The sequence below is a fragment of the Schistocerca americana genome, chromosome 2, assembly GCF_021461395.2.
Source record: "Schistocerca americana isolate TAMUIC-IGC-003095 chromosome 2, iqSchAmer2.1, whole genome shotgun sequence".
NCBI classification, from domain to species: Eukaryota; Metazoa; Arthropoda; class Insecta; order Orthoptera; family Acrididae; genus Schistocerca; species Schistocerca americana.
This window is the reverse complement of record NC_060120.1, coordinates 387,055,624-387,080,734: the sequence shown is the minus strand read 5'-3', so window position 1 is coordinate 387,080,734 and position 25,111 is coordinate 387,055,624. Positions and strand designations below refer to the sequence as shown.

Here is a 25,111-nt window from a genome sequence, read left to right as displayed (position 1 = left end):
CCACTGGTGATCGTCGAGGGGTCACTGAATAGTGCACGGTACATCCAAACCGTCATCGAACCCATCGTTCTACCATTCCTAGACCGGCAAGGGAACTTGCTGTTCCAACAGGACAATGCACGTCCGCATGTATCCTGTGCCACCCAACGTGCTCTAGAAGGTGTAAGTCAACTACCCTGGCCAGCAAGATCTCCGGATCTGTCCCCCATTGAGCATGTTTGGGACTGGATGAAGCGTCGTCTCACGCGGTCTGCACGTCCAGCACGAACGCTGGTCCATCTGAGGCGCCAGGTGGAAATGGCATGGCAAGCCGTTCCACAGGACTACATCCAGCATCTCTACGATCGTCTCCATGGGAGAATAGCAGCCTGCATTGCTGCGAAAGGTGGATATACCCTGTACTAGTGCCGACATTGTGCATGCTCTGTTGCCTGTGTCTATGTGCCTGTGGTTCTGTCAGTGTGATCATGTGATGTATCTGACCCCAGGAATGTGTCAATAAAGTTTCCCCTTCCTGGGACAATGAATTCACGGTGTTCTTATTTCAATTTCCAGGAGTGTATTTTAACCACGTGAGGTGTTAGGGGTCCTCTTTCACCACACAAAATTTCGGACAAATCCTGGACCCCACGGTCGTGCCGTCTCCTTGTTAGTTTCATATAATAATGCATTTATTGTCAACAGGTGACTTGCTCACATGAATTCTCACTGGAGAAAGTTCATTCAGTTGCTAATCTGTTGTTGTAATGTTTTATTTTTGTACTTTCAACATTGCAGCACAGTCAGTTATCGAAACAACCGCTGGAATTACAATGTATACAGCCGCCAGAAGAGAAATAATCTTTTGTACAGCAACTGAAAATGAAATTATTGGAATGAGAATCACTGAAGGTCAGTGGCGCCCATCCGATAGTTTGTAGGTGAAAGGGGAGGGAGGGGTCGGTGGAGTATACCTAGAGGTATAGAGTGCTTTTAATATTTTGGAATAGGGATGACGACTCATCAGTAACTTCTGCCAGTACCTCGTCTCCTACCTTTCTTTCAGGAGTGCTAGTTCTGCAAATTTGGCAGGAGAGCTTCTGTAAAGTTTGGAAAGTAGGAGACGAGGTACTGGCAGAAGTAAAGCTCTGAGTACCGGGCGCGAGTCGTGCTTCGGTAGCTCAGTTGGTAGAGCAGTTGCCCGCAAAAGGCAAAGGTCACGAGTTCGAGTCTTGGTCGGGCACACAGTTTTAATCTGCCAGAAAGTTTCATATCAGCGCACACTCCGCTGCAGAGTGAAAGTCTCATTCTGGAAATTCATAGTCAATTGTAGATAAATACTGACGGGTTTCTGTTTCGGTCATATGTCGTGTTGTTGTCTCTTGATGGCGGAAATCGATTGTACTGCGGGCCTACAAAAATCTGAATGGGAACTTGAGGTGAGTTTTACGTTACGCATCGGAACTAGCCATTCATCTTGGCGCCAGTTGTGAGTTGGCGCTCATGTAGTTACAGATAGGGGTCTCCCTGGCGCAGCTAGCTCACTACCTCACTTATTCATCACCCAGTTGGTATACAGCACTTTCTTTTACATTGTTATAAGAACTGCAATTCTAAAATTTCAAAAGTTTAAAGATCATTTTTATAAAAGGTTTCTTGTTATTCCAATATACTCCGGTTTGCATTACTTGTTTTATTTTATTATATACAAACTGTGTATATTGCACTGTTTTGTGTACTCCTTGGACAGAATTTCTTCCTTATTCTTTATGTGTTACAACTGTATTTCTGTATGATTACAATTGCAGTGCCATCTGCTCGTAGTTCGTAACATTTTTATTTCTGACTAGGGATTCTGAGCCTCTTCCACCTATTGTACGAATATGAGCTTGTGCAGTCGGGGTAACATGCATGAATTTTAGGTAAATCTTGTTGCATTATTGATATGCCAATGTATCACTTTCTTCCTGTTCCTGGAATTACGAGTTACGACTTGTGCGTATGATGGAGATTTATTGAAGTTTATTTACATCAGGCATGTTGCATATATTCGTGTTGTGCAAATACTGCACGTTCCCCCACCTTATTATATCTGACCGAACTGAGCTTTAGTTTCAATCTCTATGCTTTACACATCCGATTATTACAACTTAGATTCACCGAAACTGGTCATCATTAATGAAATTATAATTTGCGATCTTGACCGTAGCAGTTTTACTTCTGTATTTCATTTCAATTTTCACTCCATAAATCAAACCCAGATTCTCTGTTATCGTATGATGTACAGTCATGCTGTCCAGCCTCACTGACAGTCGTTTCAACAGCTACAAGGAAGTCCTTAACGATTTTAACTGCCTTCAAACATGTTTTAAGGTTTGTTGCAACTTTTTGTTTTTGAATGCACGAGCAAACAGCGTTGACACGACTAATACGTGAAGACGCTCAGTCAGTAGAAAGCGCTTTTTGATTTTTATTACGATGTAAACTCTTCAGACCATCTGCGGTAGTCTACACTGGTTGTACGCCTCATATTTTAATACTGAACGTAGTAGTTAGTCAGATTAGTTTACCATTTCCACGTACTTTACTACGCAAATCTCACAAGTAGACGCCTCCATAAGCTGCAGAATGTTATAGACATCCACCAGGTCTAGAAAATTTGTCGCAGTTAACAATGGTGGTGTACTAACATGGAAATTAAATTATTAATCACTTGCCGCAGCCTCACAAACGTTTCAGTCGTATAGTAAGTTGAATACCCTCTGGTGGCTACTTGAATTAGTTTGAGGCTAATCACTTGCTGCTATACTTTGTTTAAATAAAATAACATTTCTTTTATAGTCCGATTCACGGACGATGGCGGTTCACGCATGTCGAGGCACGGACGGGAATGGCATTGTTGACGATTGCAAGCGACAGTTGACGTACGCGAATGCGCGCGTTTCCGCTTGAAGGAACCGTATATCCAGCAAATTATATTTCTCGCTTGCTTGTGTAGAATTTATCACTTACCACCACCATCAGCAGTGATAACTCGCAACAAATGAAATACAAATTCACTAAACAACTCGCTACGATCACGTTTAATGCTCGCATTGGCTATAGCGTTCCGAGCAGAGCGCTCGGAACACTGCATTGGCCGTCGGAGTATGCGTGACGTAAGTGCGCAGAACAAGCCTAAACTCGATCGCCATCGTTTGTGACTCCAACTACAGTTATCTCAGACAGTTTGACATTCTTTTTGATCGATTAATAGGATTGATGCATAAGTTGGTAGCTTTTTACCGTAAGTTTAATAAACGCAGCAGATACAAATAACAGACAATAGTCTTCAACAATATAGTCTCCTTTACTGTTTATAACAGTATGCCAATGTTACGGTAAATTTTCGATTCCGCGACTGTAGAAATCACGTGATTTTGAGGCGAATAAATCGTCCAGCCATGTTCGGAGCGCATTTCCATCCAGAAAGAAGTTCAAAGGTTGTTCGAGAGAGAGTGGGAAACGTAACAATCTGAGGGTGTAGATCAGGTGAATAAGGTGAGTGCGGAATGACTTCCCAACCCAACTACTGTATAGTGTTTATTGTCAGTCTAGCAGAATGCGATTTATATTGGAGTAGCAGCACTTCACGTAGTCTTCCTGTCATTGTTATTGGACTGCGTCCGCAAGAAGTCTCAGTTATTGACAATAAATGTCAGCAGTGATGGTTACATGACGGGGAAACAATTTGTACCACACCACATCGTCGCGTTTCACCAGATGCGTAACATTGTCTTTGGGGATGTGCACAGCTCTTTGCATGGCTAGCTGCTGCATTGTTTGGGCTCAGTCATTCCTTTCTTTCCTTATGTTAGCATGCAGACACCATTTCTCGTGACCAGGAACGATACAGGATAGGAATGGTCGGCGTTTTTCAAGAACCAATGATGATGAGCAAGCAGTGATGAACATATGGCCACCTGCTGGTTTTCGCTTAGCGCAGTCGATAGCCATACACCCGATTTTTGAACCTTTCCACAGCATGCAAATGTCGCACGATGAGGGAATGATCACAGTTGATCACACTTGCCTGCTCTTGAGTACCGTGACGTGGATCATTGTGGATTAATGCGTTTAACCGTCTCCATCACACCCCAAATGTATTCCTGGAAGTGGAGAGTCACTAATGTCAAAACAGTCCTCCTTAAAACGACAAAACTATTTTCTTGCCGTGCTCTGCCCGATGGCATTATCCTTATGCGAGGGTTGGAACTTTAATAGTGGTAACTATTTATTTACAACTCGTACAAAATAGATACATGTTTCAAAGTGATGACATTTTCTGCAGAACCTGACCATCATTTTGAAGGAAAATGCTCAAGCATGTACAGTGCAAGCTATTACTTATTTGTTTGACTGATGGGGCTGCTAAGTGCTATACCACCTACTGCACTCCCCTGACTTAAGCCCTCATGAGTTCAACTCCATTTCTAAACTCAAGGAAACACTTCACGGCATTCGCTTCAGAAGTGCTACAAATTCGTCGGGCAATAGACCACGCTGCTCGAACTGTCAACACAACTGGCACTGCTAAGAGTTTCCTACGACTTCCACATGGCTGGCAACGGGTTATACACAATGCTGGTGACTACTTTGAAGGTCAGTAACACTTCGAAACACGTTTCTGTTTTGTACGAGATGTAAATAAATAGTTGCCACTGTTAAAGTTCCAACCCTCGTACATTGCTCAAATGTTTCTGGTTGCCTCCAATGCTGTTACCCCTCCACTGAACTCAGACGGAAGAACATGTCGGAAATGTTTCGATTTCTCCATTTGTCACTCCATTTTCTAGAGTCGATCGATCCACTAGCTATCTCCAAATGACAATATGTAAACTAAAACAGCAGCAGTGAATCACAAATAAAAATTACAGTCGATAAAGAAACCCATAGCAACCAGAATGCCACCATGTAAAATTAAAAGGCTACGAACTTACGCAACAACCTTGTAACCTCTCAACAGACTATTTCCTTAACCTTGGAATAAATGGTGACTAACCTCTCAATAAAATTGTGACTCATATATAACCTTTCAATAATTAACTGACTGTGAATCCAAACTGGTAAATCTACATGTCAGCAGTGCTGCGTCATGGCCCTGAAAAGTCATGCTGAATAAACTGAAGATCTTACCTCAATTATGTTGCCGGATAACGCGTATATATCTGCTCCTATAAGAAGTTTTTCTGGCACAGCCCCGTGCAATGCTGGCCACTAGATTTTGTTATGTATGAAAAACAACTGATTTTATTTACGATAATTGACATGACTATGGATAGGAGAAATTAGTAAAAACTTTAAATTCAGATAAATGACTGTGAAAAGTTATCTTTATAAGAAAGATTATTATTGAAAAATATTTACAATAGTACAAAATGAGTTGTTGCAATTTACATATGCGCGCGGCAATAAATAATAATTTTTTGCTTTTACCTTGTAATACATCGCTCAGGCACCGCCATCATTCTCCACTACCGGCCTTGGTAATTCCACACAGGACACAAGTGCTCTCTGTGAGCTATACAAACTTTGGCATTTTGCAAGAACTGAACTCATTAAGAAATGAAATAATGTGCACACGCACTGTACAAGTCTTAAGCGTTTTACAAGAACTGAACACATTGAGAAATGAAATAAAGTGCACACACACTGTATAAGTCTTTAGCATTTTTACAAGAACTGATCATATTAACAAATGAACTGAAGTGCACACGCACTGTATACGTCTTTAGCATTTTACAAGAACTAGGAAAGGAATTGGAAGGATAGCGTCATGGTTGTAGCACAGTGGGTTGCACATAGCTGCACTGAAAGTCCATATTTGTCTACAGAAGCACAACACCAAGTGAGACAATCTGAAGTTCTCTTCCCTGAAGTATTCATCAGTGTAGCCAAGACACTGAAATGTTGTAATAATATTCTATATTATCATTTTGGTAGTACATTAGGTACACCAAACAGTAGGACCATAATAACATCTCCGTCGTTCAAGGTGGTTGACAGCTTGATATGTAAACACCACATTCTTGTAGAATCCATAATCTTACATCAACACAGAATTAGTGCAAAAACCAAACAGTGTGCTCCATGATCATGAGGATGGACAGGACATATGGATATCGCAGTAATTGGTGGTAACTAGGTCAGAAGATAGGGGATACATTAAGTCTTATGCTAGTCATTATTCAGAACTACACTAGTGAGTCATCCGATTTGAACAATTATTGGCACTCATTGGCCAGTTACAAAGCATGTGTGGAGCATTGCAGTAATTATTGGTACAGCATTTGTGGAGTATTAGAAAACATTATTCATAAGTCGTCTCATTACAGTGATTATTGGCATAGTATTTATGGGGTATTACAAAACATTATTCGTAAGTCAACTCATTTCAATAATTATCGGCACTCATTGGCCAGTTACAAAGCATTTACTATGCATTATTCAGAAGTCATCATTCAAAACAGGAGTTATTGCAAGTAGCAACAAACTGCTAGTGACTATACAGGGTGAAAAGTATTTAAACCGACAAACTCCAGAAGGTTGTAGGGGATATCAAAACAAATATTTTTCTCTAATGTCATTTTTTCCTATGAGGATTATTTAAATCGGTGGAGGCCGTATTACGCTCTTCCGTTGTTAGAGGCCATATTACGATCTTCAGTTGTCACAGGGCGCATTACGCTCTTCAGTTGTAGGCAACTGCTGTCCACCAGTGTAGTAGTGCATTGTCTGTTTACTAAAGGAGCGATACACCTAGAGTGAGTACACTGACATGCTTGGTGCATACTACATAGCGCACCACAGCGGACGAGCTGCACAGCGAGTTTATCAACAACAATTTCCTAATCACCGTATCCCGCATCATACGACCTTTGCTGCTGTGTACCAACGTCTGCGTGAGACCCGGTCATTTAGCAGATTACCTGGACAGGGACGCCGTCGCACGGTAAGAACGCTGCAATTTGAGGAAGCTGTCTTGCAGCATCTGGATCGGGATCCTTCAGTCAGTACTCGTGCAATTGCACGTAACATGGGTGCGAATCATACGAATGTAAGGACAGTCCTTCGACAACAATGTCCGTTTCACTTACAGCGTGTCTACAACCTGGAACCAGTTGATTATTCACCCAGAGCACAGTTTTCGCAGTGGTACCTGGAACAGTGTGAAATGCATCCTACATTTCAATCCTCTGTGTTGTTTACCTATGAAGCAACGTTCGGGAGCGATGGAGTCTTCAACACGCACAATTCGCACGTTGGAGTGAAGATAACCCACATGCCACAGTTACTAGCGCTTATCAACTGCGGTTCTTCGTTAATGTGTGGGTCGGTGTTATTGGGGACTGTTTAATTGGAACGTATCTGCTACCTGGGCCGTTAAATGGCAAGCACTGTTACAATTTTATCGCCAGAGCATTGCCAGAATTGCTGGAAGACGTCCCGCTCCCTAAAAAACAACGCATGTGGTTCCAACATGACGGGGCGCCGGCACATTTCAGTCGCAGTGTGCATCGATTCCTGCACCAACGGTTCGCAGAAACGTGGATTGGCAGAGGTGGTCCTGTACCATGGCCTGCTCGATTCCCAGATATGCTCCCTCTGGACTTTTTTGTGTGGTGAGAGATGCCCAACCATATTTACACAAGTCCTGTTGCATCAGAAGAGGATCTGGTTGCCCGGATAGTAGCAGCAGCAGGAACAATTCAGGATACTCCTGGAGTTTTTGCTTGTGTCAGACAGAACATGATCCGACTGTGTAACCTTTGTTTACGTGTCAATGGAGGCATTTTTGAAAATCTATTGAAATTGGGTTGTGTTAATGTGTTGTCTCGTGGTCATAAAAAAATGGAAAAGTGTTTGTTGGTTTAATTAATTTGCCGCCAGAGAAATCTTCCTCTACCGGTTTAAATACTCCTCATAGGAAAAAATGAAATTAGGGAAAACTGTTTGTTTTGATGTCCCCTACAACCTCCCACAGTTTGTCGGTTTAAATACTTTTCACCCTGTATTTGATATCATGCAAGTGACATAAGACATATTTAAAATGTAAGACATTGGAACTAGTACTCAACGTGTTTAGTCCAATAATGCATACACATAATGGAATTAATACATCAGAAAAATTTGCATTACATTTAGGACAAGAAATATATCTGAAATTGTAGCATTATTTAGTTCTACGCTAGTAGTAGTTGGGACTAGTAATAATTTTTTCGTGCTAGCGATGCATTGCGTTGGGATCAATAGTCAATTGCTGGGGCATGAAAATATTTGCTTTTGACTTATTGCTGGAAATAAGGGTTATTAACATCATTCGTCATGAGTCAGCTGTAGCAAGCTTATGAAATAAGTAGATTATATTTGATCACGTCATGAATGATACAGACAACCGGGTAAGTAAAAAAATGCAAGTACTAGAACAGATTTAATAACTAAGTGATTGTAGCATATAACATAACGACATATTTCAGAAATCATTTTAATGTCATAAAAAGCTTCCCCAGAAAAAAATTCAAGTAGGATTATTAAGGTGAAAGAAGAAATGTATATTATGCTGAAAAGTGGTAAACTTCTAATTAACAGGTAATGACGTATCTGCTTAACATGCATTTACTCTTGCTGCCTCTTTCCAAAACTTTCAGTCATTATACAATGCAATATACGACATACTGTCAAATAGGTCTACAACAAATACTTAAATAACTACATAAACTTCATCATTATCATCTGCAAAAATGAAAAAAACTTCATGATTCATTACCATTTTCTTCATATAACTAGACATCATTTATTATCCTCTGCAAAAATAGTTCATTATTCATTATCTTATTTATCAGCATCATTCATCAGTGTCATCATTTCATATATAACTAAGTTTCTTCCTTCTAGCATACTTCATCACTAAAATTAACATACATAGCTCCACTCGATGGTCCGCCGCAATTGCGTCTGAAAGAAAAGTAATTACTCAAGGTTGCTATCAGACGGTGCATAACCTATATTTTCGTAATCTTTGTTAATTCTAATTCATTTACTCTTCATGACAAGGTATTGCATTTTCTTTTGTTCATTCCGATGGTGAAATTTCCATTTCATAGTAAACCACTGTGGTTGTTTAATTTATTTCTTTTACACGGTATTGCTTTCTGAAAATGATGAATATGGATTAATATCTTGCATTTAAATCATATACCCATTAAATGAAAACTTGTTTCTAGTGATGTGACTAAGCCTACAGCAAAGAATAACAGAAAATGTATTAGGTCAAAACCATAGACAATTTTCAAGTACAAAAATGTGCACACAATATCATAATGTAGTAGCAAAAAAATGTGGAATAGTCAAGATATTGGAATATCATAAGGCAAAATGTCAAAGTCAACTGGTGTTTGTTATATCTTAAAGATTTCATAGTGCATACAGAGAAAATTCTAATTTCGATGGGAAAACCATCAATATACATAAAAAATGGGAAATGTGCACAGTCTGATATATAACGACAAGAAAAGCGACCTGCTAACCTTACCTTGCCGGGCACTTGCCAAGAAAAAATATGATCATCATTAATAAGTGGTCACATAAATATCTGTAAATTGCATTACAGTGTGAGAAGTCATAAAATATGTTAATCAATAAATGGTTTAATATCAGAAATATGGTGATTGACCTTGGTTTTTCTGGTTCTCAAAGTTTTGGCAAGTACTACATTGGGGTGAGGAATGCTGCGAATTCTATATGGACCAGCGTATAGAAGCTCAAATTTACTGCATCTGCTCTTTCCTCTGTTGGATAAATTGTGTGTGTGTACGAATATCTTCTGTCCTATGTGAAATTCACGGCGTGTACAAACCTGCTTTTGCTGTATTCTGCGGCACGTTTGATGTTGTTGAGCGCAATGTCAATTATTTCATGGTGGCGTAGTCGACGAGATGTAGGAAAAGATACTAATTCTTTAATTTTGTTGGGTGGTTCAACATTTATCAAAATAACAGTCGGAGATAGCTTAGTAGATTCATTTGGTATGGAGTTAATTACGTCCTGGAATGAGAGTATGTGTGTGTCCCAATCAATATGTCTTCTGTGGCAGTATATTCTACATAGTTAACCAATTTCTTTCATCAATCCTTCAGAAGGGTTCGAAGAAGCGTGATACCTGGATATATAGATCAGAGAAATGTTTCTAGCTTGTAACATATGTGTCCATATCGCAGATCGAAATTGTGGTCCATTGTCGGAAATTGCTTTCAATACACGCCCTACATGAAATAGAAAATGTTTTACAAATGCGTTGGAAATAGATTTACCAGCAGCTTTGCGTAACGGAGTGAAGGTAACAAATTTCGAAGTGAGTTCAACAATGACAAAGATGTAACAAAAACCTCTATTACATCTGGGAATCGTTCCAGAAATGTCTACAGCGGCCGTATGTCCCAATTTAATGGATAGAATGGGATGTAACGGAGGAATATGTGAAGTTGTGTCTGATTTAGCTTTCTGGCAGATTTTACATGACGCTAAAACTCGTCGAATACGTTTCTCCATGTTGGCAAAATAACAGTTCTGTCTCAGTATAAGAAAACATTTTATGGCTCCATAATGTGCGTAACTGAAATGTGTATACCAAATTAATTTGTTAACAAGCTCGTCAGGAATAGATAATAAACAGTTGTTATTGTCAGGGTGAGAGCAGCGAAACAGAATGTTGTTGCGTACAGTATAACTGTTTCTCATGGCGACGTTATTCTTATCTTGCCAAAGGTGTTTAATTTCTTTCCATACGTTGTCTTTGCTCTGCTCTGTGTTATGTCTCGTACTGATGACGAAATGAAATTTTCACAACTTGTTGAATATACATGAGGCTAAAATTTGCTTGGCAGAAATCGGTTGCAATGTTTTGCTGATTGTTGCCGAGAGAACGGGATAGTGCGTTCGCTACAATATTTTGTGCTCCTGGAATGTGAACAATTGTAAAATTAAATTCCTGTAAATAAAGCTTCCATCTGCTTCACCTGCCATGTGTAAATTTAGCGGAAAGTAAAAACTGTATAGCTCTATAATCTGTGTAAACGGTAGTATGTTTTCCATAAAGAAAATGCCTAAATCTGGAAAATGCCCATACAACACATAATGTTTCAAGTTCTGTAACAGAATAATTGCGTTCAGCAAGCGACAGAATTCGACTTACAAAGGCGATGTTTTTAATTACTGTAGTACCGTCTTCTTCAGTTTCCTGAAAAATGTGTGTACGCCTAAAGCTGTATTAGAACTGTCGGTGGCAATGGAAAAATTTTGGGTAGGATCTGGGTGTGATAAAAGTGGTGCATTTAACAAGGCATGTTTCAGATTAACAAACTCAGACTGTGTTTGGCTATCCCAGGACCAAATAGCGTTTTTACCCGTCAACTGGCATAATCTAGGGCTGCCTAAAGCAGAGTAATGAATAAATTTACGGAAAAAGTTAATTAAACCCAGAAAGCTGCGTAGTTTCTTGGTCGTTGGAACAGTAATGTCACGTAAGGCTTGAAGTTTTTCCGGGTCAGGCGCAATGCCTTCTGCTGAAATTACATGTCCAAGAAATGTTATGGAAGTTTTGCCAAAGTGCGATTTGCTAAGATTAACTGTGAGTCCTTGTGCATGAAAAGTTTGCAACACTTGTTCAAGAATCGAATTGTGCTCAGACCAGTTAGCTTCTGCGATAAGGATGTCGTCTACATACGTTGCGATTCTGTCTTTAAGTTCTGCCGGAAGTATAGTATTCACAGCGCGAATAAATGCTGCTGAAGAAATTGTTAGACCGAGCGATAGTTTACAAAATTGATAACATTCACCAAAACAGAGAAATGCTGTGTACTTTCTGCAGTTCGGATGGAGCTGAATTTGCCAAAATCCCGATTTTAAATCTAATTTGGAATAAACAGCAGTACCATGAAATTTCTGTAGAAGTTCTTCTAGTGTCTGTGGGCGATCTGTTTCATTAATAATAATGTCGGTGACAAGACGCTAATCAAGTACGAGGCGAAGTGAGCCTTCCTTTTTCTTAACAATATGGAGCGGGTTTATATACGGACTAACAGCCGGTTCAATTATTCCTTGGTCAAACGTAGTTTGCAATTCTTTCCTGACTTGTTCTCTGTGGAAATATGGAATAGGACAATGTTTGGCTTTAAACGTGTCGTGCTGTTTAACTTGAAATTTATACATAAAACCGGACATAGTACCAGGAATGTTGTCAAAAACTGGAGCTTGCTGTAAAAGAATTTTGCGTAGCTCTGTACGTTCGTCATCTGTATTTCCACTGCTCTGTTTTACCTCCTCAGAAATCATTTGCATAACGTCATATTCGGCTTCGTCTGGTGTATTGTATTGTGTATCTGTGAACAATGTGGAATAACAGTCTATGTTACGCGATGTAGAAATGACCTCTGTCCGATTAATTGCCTGTTGTTCTGCTGATAAAGCGTGCTGAAATTCTAATTCCAGTTGTACCTTTTCATCCTTTAGCATCAAATAGGAACTTTGAAAGTCAATAATTGCGTCATGTTGCACCAAAAAATTCGTACCTAAAATAACGCCTGTTGTCAATAAGCGAACAATCCAAAGATTTGTGTGGAACGTATGACATGCAATACAAAATGATAAGTGTGTCTGTAATTTTACATCTGCTCCTTTACCAGGTACCGCTCCTTTTACTTTAGTTTTGCCTAATGGTAACGTAGGATAGGTTTTTTCTTTGTTACATTCTTTTTAAGTTTCTTCATTTATGACTGACATAGGTGATCCAGAATCGATTAATGCTGAAAATGTGGATGATCCAATCTTTACTTCAAATAACAGGGTGGGAAATGGTTTTTTGTATAACTTGTTTTTCATGTAAAAGTGTGTCTCGGATGTCGTCAAAAGCAATAACATTTTCGTGAACAAGATTCTGTGTATCAAAAGTATTGCTTACGTAGCTGGAAGATGCAGCCTGTACTGTATCTAGTCACATTCTTTCTGACGTGCTGTTATTTGCACGAGGATGCTGTAGCATTTCGACTATTTGTACTGTTCTGTTATTTCGTCCTGACGTATTAGGTTGGGGACGATATCGACTGTCTGGTTCATGCATGATAATCTGCGGTTGTGGATGATTCTGCTGATGACAAAACTTGCTGTTATTAAATGTACGCTGACAACTGTGCTCATTACTTTTACGTCTGTCATGATAGTCATTACTATACGGCGCGTTGCGACAGGAGTGATTTCCTTGTTGCTGTGCGTTACTATTTGGCGGAGCCGACGCTATACGTATAGGCGGCGAAATATTAAAGCTTGGCTGACCTTCCACATTACATTGTTGGTTAGGTATGCTAACCGGCTGGTTTTGTTGTTGTTGTGGGGAAAAGCCTCTATTGTTGCCAAAATAAGTTTGCTGTTGCTGATAATTATGAGGATACCGTTGATTAAAATTCTGTCTGTTATTAAAATTATACTGGTAGTTCTTGTTATTTCGGGAGTGTCTAATGAAAACTGTCACTTTCAGGTAAAACTTGTCATATCAGGTTTTCTTTACTCATTCCTAATCCTAGATAGATCGATAGCTGAAGAGTTGTTTTGATAGATATAAAGGATAGTAAAAGAGTAGGCAGCAGTGCAGAAAACTAAAGACGAAATAGCACTACTACGGTTCGGGGCCCTGTGCACGCTACGGCACATATTCATCGAAGTGTAATGAATCCCCTGACGTCAAAAGCTGCAAATAAATTTTAGTTTCTGCGTTACAGGCCAAGTCGGTGGGAATGCAAAAGCAAACTGTTGTATCCAGTCCAAAGGGTGTATTTGTGTTCTGTCATTTCAAATACTTTAAATTTTCTCGTGGATAGAAAGTGCTTGTAATCAAAATTATCGTCCCTGAATGTCTGAGCAGGTTCAGGATTGTATGAGAATCTGTTTTTCTGTGTCTGTTCAGAATCTGTCACGTACTCTCTGTAAATTACCTAAGCTATACTGGCTGTGTGAGTGTGATAAATGTTCAGAATGTGGCGTATGCTGTGACTTGTTAGAGGAGAGGCTGAAACATTTTTCATTTCTGTCGCTTCTCGCTGTAAAGATGACAATTTTCTACGTAATGTATTACTGGACGTACCTATCTCACTGACTGTCTGCTGTATATTTTGGAATTCGGATCTTTGATTGAACCATACTGGTGACGTATCGTCTGATTTGATGTCATTGTAATTTTCGATAACGTCAATACGATTGGCCAATTCAACAAATTTTTCAGTCAGTGTTTTTACCTGATCGTCATTTTTAGTGTCACAAGTATTAATTTGTTGTTGCATTTTACGTGTGATTCTGTTTAATTTCTTTAATGTCTGTTTTAATGGCATCGAGATTCTGTATTAATTCCAATTGTTCAAGCCTGCTGGTCACTGTCAAAGTCTACTGTGTATTTATTTTCCAAAGTCTGAATATTAGTGTCTGTTTTTGTTTTTAGATCGGAGATTTCATCACGCAATTCAGTGTTCAACTGTTTGATAGTATTGATTTCGTCTGATACTGTAGCAATGTTGGTGTCTACGTATGATTTTGCTTTCGTAAACAACTTACGCTTGTCTTCCTGTCTCGGTGTAGTAATTGTTTCCATGACTTGTTTCTTTACTTTTTTCTGTTCCTGTATGAATTTACGGCAACGCCTTTCACTGTTTTGTAGATGGTGATTAAAACGTTCTTCAATTTGGCTGTTCTGTTGTTCAAGTTTCTTGTCGGCTTTCGCATCCAGACTGCGTGAAAGTTCTGCTGACATTAAACTCGTCGTGTAACTATGTTGCGTTTTCTGAACATTGTTTAGCAACTGCACTGATTTCATCTCTAAGTAATTTTGTTGTGGCTGCATGTGTATTACGTAATTCTTGTGCAACGTATCTAATTTCTTCACTACTATTCCTAGGACAAGCCTTAATTTCCCCACACAACTGTTCTTTGGCATCATGATACTGCACGGCAACGGCTGTAATCTGTTCACTAAGTTGTTTGTAACTGCTGTCTTGTTTTTCATTCAACTGTTTGAAATAGTAGTCGCGTTTTTCATTTAGTTGTCTATAATTGTTGTCTTGTTTTTCATTCGACTGTTTGAGATTTTCATTAAGTTGTAGCAATACTGCCATAACTTGATCCATTCCAAAATTAGCGACTCTATTCTCCGTGCTGTGTAATAGTGTCTCTGCATTTGTCACGTTTTGTGTGACCATTTGGTCATTGTCTGATTCGCGAAAAGGTTTGCTAATTGGAAGTGCACTGTTGGTCACTACATTGGAATCAAATAAATCTGACGTATTTTGAGTACTTGTTCATCTTCGTTAGAAGCATTTATCTGTTCACGGTGTAAATTTTGCAGATCAGGTGTGTCAATCTGGGCAGCGTTCATGGTAACGGAACGTGCCGCGTCATCAATTGTGGTTAAATTGACTGTGGACATAATTGAATTTGTTTGCTCATCATTTAGATAAGAATCATTACTGGTGGTCGGCACACAGATATATAACTGACTATTTCTCAGAAATTCACAAAAAATACGATCCTGGCTGGCTGCCGACAAGTGTAACCTCCCAACGGATTATTTCCTCAACCTCGGAATAAATGGTGACTAAACTCTCAATAAAATTGTGACTCATATATAACCTTTCAATAATTAACTGACTGTGAATCCAAACTGGTAAATCTACATGTCAGCAGTGCTGCGTCATGGCCCTGAAAAGTCGTTCTGAATAAACTGAAGATTCTTACCTCAATTATGTTGCCGGATAAAGCGTATGTATCTGCTCTTATAAGAAATTTTTCTGGCACAGCCCTGTGCATCGCTGGCCGCTAGATTTTGTTATGTATGAAAAACAACTGATTTTATTTATGATAATTGGCATGACTATGGATAGGAGGAAGTGGTAAAAACTTTAAATTCAGATAAATGACTGTCAAAAGTTATCTTTATAAGAAAGATTATTATTGAAAAATTATTGAAATATATTTACATGTGACTTTGATATAACAATAGTACAATATGAGTTGTTGCAAATTACATATGGGCGCGGCAATAAATAATAATAATTTTTGCTTTTACCTTATACTACATCGCTCAGGGACCACCATCGTTCTCCACAACCGGCCTTGATAATTCTATACAGGAATTCCATACAGCTCTCTGTGAGCTATACAACTAGACAACTGCTCTGTAAGAGCGACCTGACCCAACCGCCCGACTGCGAGCTACTACCACTACTGCTGCCGACACTACTCTCTGGTCTGCGATTCTATTGTAACATACACATCGCAGGCAGCGCGTGAGCAATCCATCGAAGTTACATCTGCTCGAGTGAGCTAGCAATAAATTCCTTAGTCATGGCCCTCTTACAACCTAATACTTGCTAACAAACTGATGATATGGGAAAAACGCGAGGTACGAATTTTTCTTCTAAATGATACTTCCGTTACTTTAATCACTGCAATGACGAAGTCATGAGTGTCAACTGATTTTTTTCCAGGATGAGGCAAACTGGCAGATTGCGTATATAGGGATTCGACAAAAATATGGAAACACGGCCAGAAATGCATGCTTGAACATAATTCAGATGCTAACCCACCTTGCAAGCTGCACTGCAGTATTTGTCCACGAATGGTACCTCTGCAATACCCTCGATACGCAGCAATCAGTCGTGGTCAGAACATCTACATTTTGTATACTCTGCGAACCACCGCGAAGTGCATGGCCGAGAGTACGTCCCACTGTACCAGTTACGAGAGTTCAAAAATGGTTCAAATGGCTCTGAGCACTATGGGACTCAACATCTGAGCTCATCAGTCCCCTAGAACTTAGAACGACTTAAACCTAACTAACCTAAGGACATCACACACATCCATGCCCGAGGCAGGATTCGAACCTGCGACCGTAGCGGTCCCGCGGTTCCAGACTGAAGCGCCTAGAACCGCTCGGCCACACCGGCCGGCAGTTACGAGAATTCCTTCCCGTTCTATTCACGTATAGAGCACCGGAAGAACAACTTTTTGCATAGTTGTGAGAGCATTATGTCGGAACTAAGTGAATACAAACGTGGAAAAATTGTTGGTGCTCGCAGGTTTGGCTCTTTCGTAAGCAAAGAAACAAAAGAGTTTGCTGTTTCAAGAGGCAACTAATCAAATATTTATTCCACATACAATGAAAGCTGAAAAAGCATTCTCCATTAAGTCACAACTGGAAGAAAATATATGTTGAGTGGTCGTGAAGGACGGTCATTGAAGAGCACGACAGCTGCAAAAAAACACTGCAGACCTGAATGTCGCACTCGCGAACCGTGTCAGCACAAAAATAATACCAAGAAAGCTCCATTAGCAGCGAATTGCATGGCGAGCAGGAATTCCTGCAACATAAAAACGTGGTGCCAAAGCCATAGAACCTCGACTACGGAGCAATGGAAGAAAGTCACATGATCGGATGAGTCTTGTTTCATACTGTTTCTAATTTCTGACCAAATTTACGTCCCAAGAGCGAAAAATGGCGTGGGATCGGTGACGATCTGGGCAGCCATATGGTAATGTCCCACGGGCACCAAGGTTACTCGGAAATGTAGCATTACTGCCAAGGATTGTGTGACCATTTTGGCTGTGTTCCGAAGACGATAGGGCCTCTCTTCACACAGATTTCATCGTCCAGGACTGCTTCTAGGGCACAAGGATGAGTTATTCCATCTCCCTTGGCCGCCACAGTCGCCAATTTCAATATTATCGAGCTTTCGCGGTATACTTTGGAGAGAAGGTTTAAGTATGATCGCTATATACCTCCATTATCGTTACGTGAACTTACAACTATTTTGCCGGAAGAACGGTACAAGATTCGCTCGAAAACCATGCAGGTCCTGTATTTATCCAATTAGAGATGAGTGGAAGCTATTTTGAATGCCAAGGGGTTTTCTACACCGTATTACGCATTGTGATATGTTGTGTTTTTTGCGTTTCCATATTTTTGTGCACCCCCTGTGACTGATTCGGTGTGTTGAAAACGTCACATGCCCCAAAAACTAAATTATACAAGAAATACACAAAACTTATTGTATCTCAAAAGGTCGGTAGGTATTTATCTACTATTTTTAAGGCAAATTGTTTCGGTACCTAAACATTATAAACATTTCAATATTATACGGATACGTTTTTTGTTACTGAAATGATCGTATGGCACTGTTGGGCAGTAGTCCACCTGGGGAAGTGCGGCTGCCGAGTTGCAAGTGTTTTCAGTTGACGCCACTTGAGCGATCTGCATGTCGATGAAGGTGAAATTATGACGAAATGATCACGGGAATAACACAACACCCAGTCCCTGAGGGGAGAAATCTCTGACCCAGGTCCCACTGCGTGGCAGTCAGATGTGCTGACCACCCACTTAAGGACGCGGACTTTCATCTTATTAATATGAATGTGGGTGCCAACTTTTTGATCCAGCGATCTGAAAGTACATCCTCATATGTTTAAATCCTTGTATCCAACGAGTAATGCAATACATCTAGAAAATATTCACAAAAAATGATTTCCGGTCCCTTAATACTAGGTTCAAACAGAGAATTAAAAATTGTAAATAGAAAATAACGCAGCTTGAATCAGAAAATACCACATTAATTCTTCTTGATGTGGAGAAACAGGGGATTTAAAACCAATTAAAAAACTTTATTTGCTTATAAAACTTTACATCTGATGGCGTTAATGTATTTATGACATTACTTTCATGCTTTATAATTTTTATTTTGAGTGGCGTAATTGAAGTTAAACAAAATATATTTTACAGGCTACATTTTTTGTTGTTAGTTAGGTTAAGTGTATCCAATGGCAGTATTCTACTTGGTGGATTTGGGAATCTCCAATTTGTCACACTGTTGTGCAGCAATGCCAATTGGAATGCTAAATTCGCAACTCTGTGTGACTGTATGTTGTGCTGTGTTGCACCCATCCATTTTGAGAACGGCCCCACCCTGAAGAGTTAGTTCTCTCGAGTTCACACGTAGTATTTGAGATCATGTGTACATGTACACATCTGTAGTATAGATTGACTGTATTTTTACGAGTGTACTACCATAGCTCTGTTGAGTGAAACTGAATGAAGAGATAGCAAGCCATTATGAGTTTTCGTTCTCCACAGGCAAATGGTAAGCTTTCCATTGTGGAGCAAGAAGCGTGTGACGTTACAATAATTGTGGAAGAATGATTGTCACACGTGCTGCTGACGTTTTAATGCTGTGAAAGTAGTTGCTGATGATGGAATCCGTGCACCAAGTTGCTAGACCGTTTTCTTTCTGCAGTTCGGTAAGGACTGTACGAGGAAGTGATAGAAAAAGGTTGTCCCGCAGACCCACCAAAGAATCGGCATAATTACCCACGAGCAGAGTGACAATGACGGACAGCCATGATATACAGTGATTGCTACAGCTGCAGTATTCTCCGTCGCCGTCGGCAGTGATAAAACTGCAGCTTAGTGGAGTCTCAGATAAACATTGCTAGTACTTGGAGAAAATTCTGTTATGACTAAAAATCCCGAAGCTAACTCCAACCCCCCCGTCCCCATTGCGGTCACCTATGGATATCTGAATGAGATATGATCAGAAAAAAAATTCGTTTATGAAGAAAAAGTTATTGATTCTGGTGAAGAGTAGCCTGAATTTATTGCCAACATCGAAGGTCTATATTTTGTTTTTAAAATCGATGTCATGATCTTTCAAAGACTTTAGTATCGATATTGAAACTGATGCTTAAACTCGCAACATCGATATTATGCAAACATTGTTGATCGGCAAACATCTCTACTTTGCAGCTTGACAATTTGTGCTAGAACAATCAAATGTTGAATGGGAAATCGTCCATGAACATTTCACTTCCGAGTGCAAACTGGGAGAAATCTAGATCAATGTAGACTAAAAATTCCAATATTCAAATAACATTTGTGTGGAATAAACTGTTTAAATCAAATGTGTCAATTCTAGCCTTCAGTAGTTCCCATTACTAACCACGGTCTTACAAAATTTGAATTTACAGGTTTGGACTGTTCGTTCCGCTTAATCAGTCTCACTAATTTTCTTAAATTGAGCCAAATATTGTTACTGTTCAATTCATCGTCCAAATATTTCAAATTTCTGATACAACATTACTTAAGGCTTACGTTACGTTCACTTACACAGAAAATAAGTTCCATGAGCCTCAGCAGAGTTTGTCATTCAATAAACTTGACTACTTTTTTGATGTAATTATAAGTCTGACATAGTCATCACACAGTCCAACAGCACAACTCTGAGCTACTTCAGAAATGAAGCCCGCCGTTAACTCAAATTGTCGCTGGCGACATCGCATTAAAGTCGCTTGTCCTCTCAAAAACAGAGTCTGAGCTGACATTGAGCATAGCTACTGCGGATTTTCTAAATCCTATGATGGATCATCACGGCCATATAAATCAGAAGTTGAATCCCAAGACCTACAAGCGTTAATGCCAAAAACCATTGCAAGTTGTGTGACGCCCAAAAAGTAAGACACGAAGTAATTGCGAGCAGTTCGTTAACACTAGATTAGTCTCCCAATTGCTGGTTCTTACCCAACCGCCTTTATGTGTGTAAGATAAATAATGATAGCACATATATCGAAAAGTTCTCGACCTTTTTACTACAATTTTTTACACTACACTGCTATACTGTAATATTCTGAACGACATAGGCTACATATTTTAATTGTATACCATATAAATATATTTATTATATAAAGAGGAAGGTAGTTAGCCAGAAGCCTCTAAATGTTTCTGACTGACTTATTTTAGATTTTTACATGCCACTCCTATGAACATTCAGATGGACATCGACTTTGCCTCTTTTAATATATATTGTACACGAATATCTATATCTACACTACCACTACATAAAAGTAAGTTGTATTTTAACATTATTGCCAAGGCTCTAGAAAATTCTTGGCCAATTTAGATTTTTATACACTACTCTAAAAACGTTCATCCGGGTGTAGTATACATATTTTTAATATATATGGTACATAAATATGTATATCTACAACACATAAAAGGATAGGCTGCTAGCAAAAGTTTCAAAAAGTTATTGATGATTTACTTCAGATGTTTACATGACTTGCTGCTAAATGTTCAGACACACATAGGTTACATACTTTTAAATATATATTGTATATAATGCGTGTGTGTGTGTGTGTGTGCAAGTTGTCACAGGCAGACACTGTCACCAAAAATCTTAAAAATTTCATAATATTGCATTGTCCAAAACTTCGTAATCCTATCGAGAACGTCTTGTCGACCCCTATTCAATAGTCTGGGAATTCTGACATTGCCCTCACAGTATATATTTTCTTTAATGTCGTTTCTTGTTAGCAACATTAGCCTATTCCCAAGAGTTAGCAGCTTTCACTCAGTTAATACTAGGCAGAAATGCAATCTGCATGTGGAATGCACTTCCTTGACTCTTGTGCAGCAAGGAGTGCAGTATTCTGCTGCATCCATTTTCAATAAGCTACCACAAGAACTCAAAAATCTTACAGTAGCCCAAACTCTTTTAAGTCTAAACTGAAGTGTTTCCTCATGGCTCACTCCTTCTATTCTGTCGAGGAGCTCCTGGAAGAGCTAAAAAATTAAGCAAATTCCAGTGTTACATTGTTGAGTTTAAATAAAGAAACTTACGATTTGTCACCTGAACATGTTTTTTTATATTTCATTTTATCTGTTTCTAATATCGTGTTATAATTTCATGTATTGACTCGTTCCATGACCATGGAGACTTCTCCTTAATTTGGTCCCACGGAACAATAAATAAATAAAATAAAATTTGTTTGCAAATTAAAATCATGCAATATACAGTCATTGAAGGTACTATTCTCACAGATCATCAGATGGAGAGGTTTGTCTCACACCCCATACACCAAAGATCCCAACAGATTTACTCACTCGTTTTAAGCGACTTCAATTCCCAATCAAGTTTTCCTTTTCAACACCTGTACACATGGCTAAAAGTCAAAGAGAGGGGTAAGAGGATGTGGGCAGAGGGATGAGAGGAAATGAATTTAGAGAGGAGGAAGGAGGAGACAGACAAAGAGAGGGGGAGGAGGCGATCGCCAAAAAGAGGGAGATGGCGATTAGCATGTACATCCAATTCCCACATATAATTAGTAAATACGAAGCATTGCACGATTTGCTACTTTGGTATAAATGTCTCCATTAAAGTCGATACTAGAAAAAATTTAAGCCACGTCTGGTTTACACTTACAGAGCTAGTTTGGAAGGAAGACGTCAAGTGAATTTTTATTTGATTTTTTAGACAGACATATTTTGCGATTATTTTTTGTGGATTTGGATGTTACTATATTCAGTCTTGCTGCAACGACCTTGTGGTCACTTATCTCTGTATCAGTCATGATGCTCTCTATTTGGTCAGGATTATTTGTTTTCAACAGGTCAAGTATGTTTTCGCATCTGTTTACACTTAGATTGGACTCCTGAACTAATTATTCGGAATAATTTTCGGAGAAAGCATTCAGTATGATTCTGGACATTTTATGCCTACCATCGATTTTAAACATGTATTTTTGCCAACATATTTAGGGTAGATTGAAGTCACCGCCAATTATAATTGAATGAGTGGGTACCTATTTGAAATGAGACAAGTCTTCTATGGACTGATCAATAACTGAATCATGTGAGTCGAGAGATCGATGGAAAGAACCAATTGTTAATTTGTTCCGGTTTCAAGTACAATTTCTACCCATAATAAATCACAGGAACTAACTTCTTCATTTTCACTACAAGGTAAACTACTTCTAACAGCAATAAATAGTCCACCACCAACTGTATTTAACGTATCCTTTCTAAACGTCATTAGGTGTAACTGTGCAGCATAATTTTTCATAGAATGAATGGCTCATAGAATTAGGTCACAGCACCAGCTGTTTAAAGAAGTTGTTTATGTATGCAAGGAATACACAGGTCACTCCCCTGTGCTCGTCCAAGACATGGAGCACATTCAGCAAAGTTTTGCACGTACTCCATAGCAATTTACTCATCGTTTCAGCCGAGAGTTATCCATGCATCACGTGTCCGTCTGCATTGCTTTGCAGCGAAGTTTAAGTTTCTAATCAAACATAATTCAACTGCCACAAGCTCTTCTTAATTGTGATGGAAATTTGTGAATTTATTCCCGACACGTAAATGGAAGCTAACACTTTACTTACGTGGAACAGCGTTCGATGATGAGACAATGTTCCATTTAAGTGGAAATGTGAATTGCCACACTCAAAGAATTTGCGGAACATAGCAGTCACATACTTCACTTGAACACAGGCATGTTTCTAGCAAGGATAGTAATTCCAGCCGCAAGCTTTTATTTGATCTCCTTGGCTTTTATGCTCGTTGCGATCTTCTGCTACTTGCCTTATTGCATCTTCGTGTAGAGCTCGGTAAAGAGAAAATGGGATAATGTCATTTTAAAATAGGAATTTGATTGTCTTTAGAATCCATTTCTTCATCCTTGCTAGAAATCCCTCATCCGTGTCTCTACTAGCTCTCCATCAACGAAAGACATACGAGTTTGTTAGGACTGTTAGCGAAGTCTAGGATATGAAAACTGCAGAAGATATATGAATACGTTTTTCCTGTCCACAGGATATCGACCTGGAGCATTACGTGACGGTGCGGAACGATTTTGTCAAAGACGCATACCAGCATGATGAACGCTTTCGTTCGAGGATGACAGAGGCGATGGAGGAGCTGGTTGAGACCTGCCTCATGCCGCGCCTACGGCAGCAGCAACGGTGACAACCCGGGAGTACTGTGCATAGAAGAAGTATGCGACCAGTGGCTCATGGCGCTTATCAAAACAAGATCATCTCTTCTGTTGTTACAACAGGAGAAATATCTATGACTCCCTGCTCTCCTTCCACATTGTTTTATAAATATATCTTGTTGTATTAAAATTTGCAAACATTCAATAAAAACGTTTTGTGGATTTTATGACAGCGAAGCGCATGTTTTCTGCTCAACCCTGAGTTTCTTTCTCCATGCTTACACTTCCCCTGTAACTACTTCTATCAGGCAGTTCCTGTATGTCACTGCCACAGTAGAGCTCACCAGTCTCTTCAGTATCTTGGTCAAGAAGTGTGTTTCTGTTCACAACAGCAGTTCTCAGTGGGGCAATAATGGCCACTGGTGGGTGGTGATGCGGTCGAGGATGAGAGGTGGTTTTGGTCCAAAGCAAATTTGGGGAGCACTGAGGGCCACTTACAGCCCCCCCCCCCCCCCATCGCCATCCAGGGAAACATTTGGAAAGCTGCGACTGAACGCTACAGTAAGATCAGGAGCAACTGAAAATCGTCATTCACGAGTTTCTGCTCCATTTACAGCCATTGTCCCTCAGGATGGCTGCAGGTCTGAAGATGGTCATGTGATGATCGAAACTGGACACCTTTTAATATTGAAACCTCCCCTTAGAAAAATTAGTGAATTACTGTGCTGGTAAACCTCTTACGTTATTTGATTTTCAAGCAGTTGAACAGAACTGAACGTACTCAGACATTTCTCTCTTTACTTATTCTGATCAACACTAAACTGACACACAATATTTTTAGCGCAAAGCAATCTGACTTTCAATAATCCCTACAAAAGAATGGCCCTGACTAACAATAACCTATACTTTTCATAAATCACTTAACTCACAAAAATCTTCGTTACTCGAACTACTGCAATACAGCGAGCGCCAATACTGCCACCTAAATAAAGGATTCTAACTACTGAAGGCACTAACTACTGATAGGCATAGTTAGCAAATGAAAGATTTTGATAGAGAACAATCTATTTACCTTAAAAATGTTCAAAAGTTATCATATATATATCAGTTCATGATATCCACTATTACAAATTTACTCTTTCTGATGGACACACGTCCAGATCGTCCGCTCTCAAGATTCTGCCATCTCTCTTCCCACATCCACCGCTGCTGGCGCCTCACCTCCAACTGCGCAACACTACGCGATGTTCCCATCCAACTGCCCAACACTACAATAGCGAATATTCCAACAATGCCAA

General features: G+C 39.5%; 1 protein-coding gene across 1 annotated transcript in view; it reads left to right on the top strand.

The window, feature by feature from the left end:
- The window catches only part of LOC124596290, a 75,203-nt gene extending 51,239 nt beyond the window's left edge, over positions 1-23,964 (top strand). The window contains exon 3 of the mRNA XM_047135382.1: positions 23,693-23,964. Coding sequence (XP_046991338.1) covers positions 23,693-23,845 — 153 coding nt within the window. The 3' untranslated portion in view covers positions 23,846-23,964. The remainder of the gene's footprint in view (positions 1-23,692) is intronic.
- Positions 23,965-25,111: the final 1,147 nt, after the last annotated feature.